This window comes from Hevea brasiliensis, chromosome 8 (assembly GCF_030052815.1).
Source record: "Hevea brasiliensis isolate MT/VB/25A 57/8 chromosome 8, ASM3005281v1, whole genome shotgun sequence".
NCBI classification, from domain to species: Eukaryota; Viridiplantae; Streptophyta; class Magnoliopsida; order Malpighiales; family Euphorbiaceae; genus Hevea; species Hevea brasiliensis.
Window position 1 is genome coordinate 61,158,091 of NC_079500.1, and position 6,668 is coordinate 61,164,758.

Genomic DNA, 6,668 nt, shown 5'->3' on the forward strand with positions numbered 1-6,668 from the left:
GAGAGCATTCTTGAACTATAAGAAAATTTAGGTATACAGAAATTTAGGGAAATATGAGAAACGGGAAATTGTAGTAAAAGAAAATACAAAATGTTTAATCACTCAAATTGCCCAAAGCTATGAGGGAAATAAAATTAATAAAGATTACCCAAAAACTGCTTCGAAATTGACAAAAGAATAGCAGGTAAAATAGATTTGATATTAAAGGGTATTTGTGCACAAAATGAAAAATCCTTTGTTCCTTTCAAACATAACACCCAGGTCTTTCAAGCCGAATAGAAATATAATAGAGACAGCTCAAATCCCAATAATACAATCTAGAAGACTCGTCCCATGCCAAAAGATTCCTCAGAACTAGAGCAGCAGCGGTGGAGGAGGAAGGGAGGCAGTGAAAAGTGGAGGAAAGAGATTTTAGGCAAGGCACAAGTAGATGTTTTCAAGCAAAGCTGTATACTTTGTCAATGGACAGACAAAATGCAAAGTCTTCAAGTAAAATATGCCAACCCGGCCAAACTTGTAAATCAACCCAAAATTTGGATTATGTTGAGTTTGGGTTGGCTTAAGCCAAATTATGAACAGTCCTACTCTTGAATTTATTTAACGCACGCACCAACTCACAAACCTATTAAATGGGTTTAGTCACCTGTTTTCAAACGTGCCAGTTCATGAACTTATTCAATGAATTTATTCATGAACCATCAAAAGAGATAATTCTTGAGTCTATAAACAAAATAGTTTGTAAACTTATAAATAAATTAATTTATAAGTCTTAAAGAGTCGAAAACTTGTGAGCTCAATTTTAATTTATATATTAAATTATTATAAAAATAAGACTCAAACTCAAATTATTTTAAAAATAAATTGAATCAAACCAAAATTTGATTGAGCTGAATCTCAAACCACTTAACTCATTAGGGAGAAAATTATTATTTTTTTAGAAAGGGGAAAATTATTATTTTAGTATTAGACTTGCCTGGGCCGAAATAGAAAACTTTCGAGTTAACTCGGGCTTGTCTCAAATTTGGCCCGACCAGCCAGATTATCACCAGTACAAATGAAGGCCCACACACGTATATCCCGAAAGAAGCAAAAAGTTAATTGCGCTAGCGGTATGAAATGGCAGGTTGTTGAACCCTAGGCTCTAAACTACAACTCTTCAAGCTTTACAAGGAGTTAGACGGAGAGGGAAAGAGAAAACATTCACCTAATTCATCATTCCTGCTTCCGGACTTCAGCAGCTTTCAGCTAGGCGATCTTCCCGGGTCAGTTTTATGTATTTTGTGAATTTCAATTCTTGGTTATGTTTTATATTAAACTAGTTTTGTTTCCTAGTGTTCGTTATCATCTGGGATTTTAATTTGGTTATCCTTCTTTCATAAAAGGATGATATAGTTATCCGATCTTTGAATTTTTCATTGTCTTGGATTTTGTTTTGTTTTGTTATGATTCCTTTTGGTCTTTTATTATCGAATTGTATTTTTCTTTTCAATATATTGGAAATATTTAAATAATGGGTAAGCTAATTGCAAGCTGGTGCTTTTCATGCAAGGCCAAGATTCTGCTTCTTTTATTTTGTAGTGGGAGCTTTCTTTTTCTTCCTTATGTGTGCTGTATTTCTATTTACCACTATATGCATTTGTGGTTCAATTTAGCAATTAATATGCTTTGTGGGGATTTAAGGCAAATAAGTTTTAATTCAGAGTCGTCATTCTTTATTACGAGATAACATTTGACGAGACTATTCACGATCTATTCTAATGCTTTGGGCATAACATTTCTTTCTTGTAATGCGATGATGTCACTATTTTAGTGTTTTTAACTCAATCATGATGGGTTAATTTTGTTATTGATAATGACTGATTGAAACATAGTGTTTGTCATTTGTTTAGATCACACAAAGTCATCTTGCAGGCAGGAAGGTCAAGGGTTTAAGAGGAACATTATGAGGAGAGGTGTTTGAACTTTTGAAGCTAGCTGCTTTTTAGAAGCATGAAGAAATAGAGAATTTGTACAATGGAACAACGTGGTAGTTGTGTCTGTTGAATTTACTGCTGCAATCTTTGTAACAGTTATTGGAAAAGGAATTATAGGAAATATAAGGAGCAGGAGAGGAGTAGGAGCAGGAGGAGGGGGGGGAGTAGGAGAAGGACGTAGTACTAGAGTTGGGAGTGTGGAAAATGGAATGCAATAAAGATGAGGCTGCCAAGGCAAAAGAGATTGCTGAGAAGAAATTTTTGGCAAAGGACCTTGCAGGAGCAAAGAGATTTGCTTTGAAGGCTCAAAACTTGTATCCTGGGCTCGAGGGTGTTCCGCAGATGGTAGCAACACTTGATGTGTATAGTTCAGCTGAGAACAAAATAAATGGTGAACCAGATTGGTATGGGATCCTTGGTGTGGATCCAAAAGCTGATGACGAGACAGTTCGGAAACAGTATAGGAAACTTGCTCTGATGCTTCACCCTGACAAAAACAAGTCTATAGGAGCTGATGGTGCATTCAAGCTTATTTCTGAGGCATGGAGTTTATTGTCTGACAAGTCTAAGAGAGTGGCACATGACCAAAAGAGGAAAAATGCTAAAGTATCTCAAAGGGTTTCAAACCCTGCTGGGGGTCCATCAACAACAGCAGGGTCTGGTGGTTTTTACAATTTTGCCAAATCAAGTGTGAAGGCACACAAGAGTACTCCCCGTACTGGTCATTCTTCAACTCCAGCATCTCATAAGTCAAAGCCAAATACCTTTTGGACTGTATGTCATAGATGCAAGATGCAATATGAGTATCTTAGAGTTTATCTTAATCATAATCTCCTGTGTCCTAATTGCCATGAGCCATTTTTGGCTGTTGAAACAGCTCCTCCACCTTCAAATGGTTCTAAAACTTCCACCACATGGAATTTTTCTCAGCAGCGCCAGAGCTCAAGTCATCAAGCTGCAAGTAAAAACACATCAAATTCTGCAAGCAACAATATGGCCCCTCCAAATGCAGGACCTGGCAGACCAGACTCATATAGTCAGACCAACTTCCAGTGGGGTCCATTCTCTAGAGCAGGTGGTGCCTCATCTGTTGCTCAAGCTGCTAGTGTGGTTCAGCAGGCATATGAAAAAGTGAAGAGAGAGCGTGAGGAAGCTCAGGCAGCCACAAAAAGAGAGGAGGCCCTGAAGCGAAAGAATCATGTCTTTAAAAGGACAGGGGGTGTATCCTCTAGTGGATATTCTAATTCTACTAAGAGAAGAAGAAGCATGGAAGATGTTGGTCCAAGCAACTATGGAAGCAATGCTGCGAATCAAATGGGTGCAGGAGGAGCTAGCACATCTGATTTATCTTATTCTAAGAAGGGTAATTTTGAAACAGGTAGGGTCAGTGGAATTAGTGAGCCCTATGGCACAAGGGATGTATCCCAGTTTGGAATTCAAGCCCTACTGATGGAGAAAGCTAGGACAGAAATTCGTCAAAAACTAAATGAATGGAACTCAGCTACAGTAACTAAATCTTCTGTAAAAAATGAGAAGAGTAATATGAAAGAAAATGATGGAGGAGAAAAATCTCAGGAAAAGCCTGAAATGTGTGAACAAAATAAGTCTGCTCAGCAACTGGATACAGATGATGGAATACGTGGCATCAAGTGTTCTTCTGGGTCTTCTGGTGAAGAAGCAGATTTAGACACTCTGGAAACAATGTCAATAGATGTCCCAGATCCAGATTTTCATAATTTTGACAAGGATCGAACTGAACAGTGTTTTGGAGAAAACCAGGTATGGGCTGCATATGATGGTGATGATGGGATGCCCCGATACTATGCAATGGTCCATAAAATAATCTCCCTGAATCCGTTTAAAATGAGGATCAGTTGGCTTAATTCAAAGACTAACAGTGAACTTGGCCCACTAAATTGGGTTGGTTCTGGCTTCTCAAAAACCTGTGGTGAATTCAGAGTAGGTAGATATGAGGTTTACAGTGCACTTAATTCCTTTTCACACAAGGTCAAGTGGACAAAAGGTAGTCGTGGGGTAATTTGCATATACCCTAAGAAGGGAGATGTTTGGGCTTTGTATCGGAATTGGTCACCTGAATGGAATGAACTGACAGAAGATGAGGTGATACACAAGTATGACATGGTAGAAGTACTAGAAGATTACAGTGAAGAACTAGGTGTAACGGTTGCTCCACTAGTTAAGGTTGCGGGTTTCAAGACAGTTTTCCACCAGCATTTGGACCCTGGAGAAATCAGGTGTATTCCGAAGGAAGAGATGTTTCGATTCTCCCATCATGTTCCCTCATACTTTCTTACAGGTCAAGAAGGTCCAAATGCTCCAAAAGGTTGTCGGGAGTTGGACCCAGCAGCTACTCCATTGGAACTTCTTCAAGTAATAGTAGATGTTAAGGAAGAAGAAATTTTATCTGAAGATACAACAAAGGAAGAAAAAAGATAGCAAAAGAATGATGTTGAAAAGGTTACTGATAAAAAATGGGAATAAATCTGAAAAAGCTAGGGAGGACAAAAAAGGGAATTATAAAGATAGTGAACAAGTAAATTATAGACAATACCACTAAATATAAGTGGAACTTGCAACTGGAAAGGCAGTTAATTGAGTTTTAGGTTAATTTATTTGATGTGGATAGATGTATTGATGTGACGTAAATTAAGAAAACTTATTCATCTCATTGGAAGGGAAGTGGGACTGCAATTTTGTTTCAAAACATGTTGGCTGGATGTCGTATTAACTGTGGTAATTTCTTGTTTATTTCTTTGCTATATTTTAAAAATTCAATTGTTGGTTCTAGAGTTATATTGATATCTTCGCTGCCTTGGTAGCATTTACGCTTGCTTATTCTCTAGGATTATATTTTGACAATCTGGCAGAAAATATTATTGATCAATAAATAGATCTTATGTGTACATTTTCATTGCGTTTTGGTTTTATTATGATTTCTCTTAGAATTTTTAAGATCATGGATTAATTAGTCAACCGTTTCTTTTTCTAATCTATTGACCTTTTAATTTGTTTTAAAAAATTTTGGAAGAATCATTTATGTAATGATAAGCTAATTCCAACTGTGCTTCATTTATAGTGTGATGCTTCTTTGGTTCTTTTTGTTCTTGTATGTTACATTCCTATTTACAAAAACTAAATGCTATGTTGATCTTAAATATTAATTATCTTTATTGACATTTGCTGAGATGATTTCTTGCAGATTTTAATTAGCTTTCTCCATTATCTGATGACATATGTTGTTCAGGATTGATTCCATTGTTTGAAGCTTGTTGTCATAAAAAATGTTTGGGTTTGCTAATTTTTAAGACACAAAAAGTCATTTTCTTCCTGTCTGTTGTTCCTTATTAGATAGAAATTTGAAAAATGATATTTTTTTCTTAAAAAAAAAAAAAAAATTCTCATGAAACTTCGTTTCCTCTTTTTTCTTATCAAGTTGATTGGATCAGGCTGCGATTTCTAATAGGAGTCTATTAATCTAGTTGGTTAATTTTGTGATTGAGCAACTTTGTTCCTTAATGGATAAATCTGTATTCATGGTTGCTGATCATATTTTTTTCTACAACCACTGTATTCCACGCGCTCAGTTACAGTTGGAGGCATGACCATAGTTTACAATGATTTTGCAAAATGTAGCTGATGGTTGTTCGGTATCCTTACCTTATCAATCTGTTGTTGAAATGAAAATACCTTTGCTGGATCAGTGATTTTCTTGTTCTGAATAACTCAGATTCTTAATAAAAATCATCTGTTCCTCTGACTAGTACATTTTCTTTATGCATGTTCTGAGCATGGTTGGATGTGGATATCTAATAGACATCTTGATGTCTGATATATTATGCATGGAAATAACTTTTATTATGCTTGCTTGTGGAGATTGTCTTTATTTAGATTCTCCTAGACCTTGTATCTAACTGTCCAGTCGGACTGGATTTGTCTTTAGGATTAATGGGATGGTATTGTTATCAACTAGCCAAAAGTGTTCAAACTTCAACTGTGTTGTTTAAATCAGCTGAAATTTTGTTAAATTTACCAAACTAGATGGTCCTGGATGAAAGCTATGTTCACTTTGATGCTTATTCCAGTGGGAATTGCAGATTATATTTTTTATTGTAGTATTGCAAATCTTGGTAATCTTACTTTTATGTTTCTTTAGTATTACTTTATTGGTTCTCTCTTTGGTTATAATTGCTGTTAAGAAAAATATTTGCCCCTCTTTGGCTATGCAATATTCTTCTTCTGGTCACAGTTTTGTTTTGTTGTTCTTGTGTGAAAAACTAATGGTGTTTCATTTGTGTTGGTTTTGGCTTTCTTCTTGCCCCATATATATATATATATATATATATATATATATATATATATATAAACGGGTGATTCAGTGCACGAAACCTCCTAGGCAGTCTTGCTCCTTTGTTATGGAGGGACTATTTCTGTCTTGAATCTGTGACCATGGAGTAACTTCATTTTACGTCAAAGCCATCTTTTTTTATGATATTTGATTGTTTTTCAAAAATATTTGTTCATTGGCTTGGTTTCGTTAGATAATTAGATAGAGATGCTTTACTCGTTTAGACTGCAACATGCATTGTTAAATTGCGGGTTTAAATATGTATGCTTCTAAGGGGGTGTTTGGTTTACCTATTGGTGGGTGCAATAGACACCCAAACAGGTAAATTG

The 6,668-nt window shown here is 35.9% G+C and overlaps 1 protein-coding gene across 2 annotated transcripts; it reads left to right on the top strand.

The window, feature by feature from the left end:
* Positions 1-1,083: 1,083 nt before the first annotated feature.
* On the top strand, positions 1,084-4,897 carry LOC110664667 (uncharacterized). 2 transcript variants are annotated; one of them, XM_058151571.1, is made up of 2 exons: positions 1,084-1,262; positions 1,890-4,897. In XM_058151571.1, the coding sequence occupies exon 2, from the start codon at positions 2,178-2,180 to the stop codon at positions 4,428-4,430; it is 2,253 nt and encodes a 750-aa protein (XP_058007554.1). In that variant the 5' UTR covers positions 1,084-1,262; positions 1,890-2,177; the 3' UTR covers positions 4,431-4,897. The 2 variants fall into 2 exon arrangements, with proteins under 2 accessions (XP_058007554.1, XP_058007555.1); XM_058151572.1 differs by having other exon boundaries at positions 1,912-4,897.
* Positions 4,898-6,668: the final 1,771 nt, after the last annotated feature.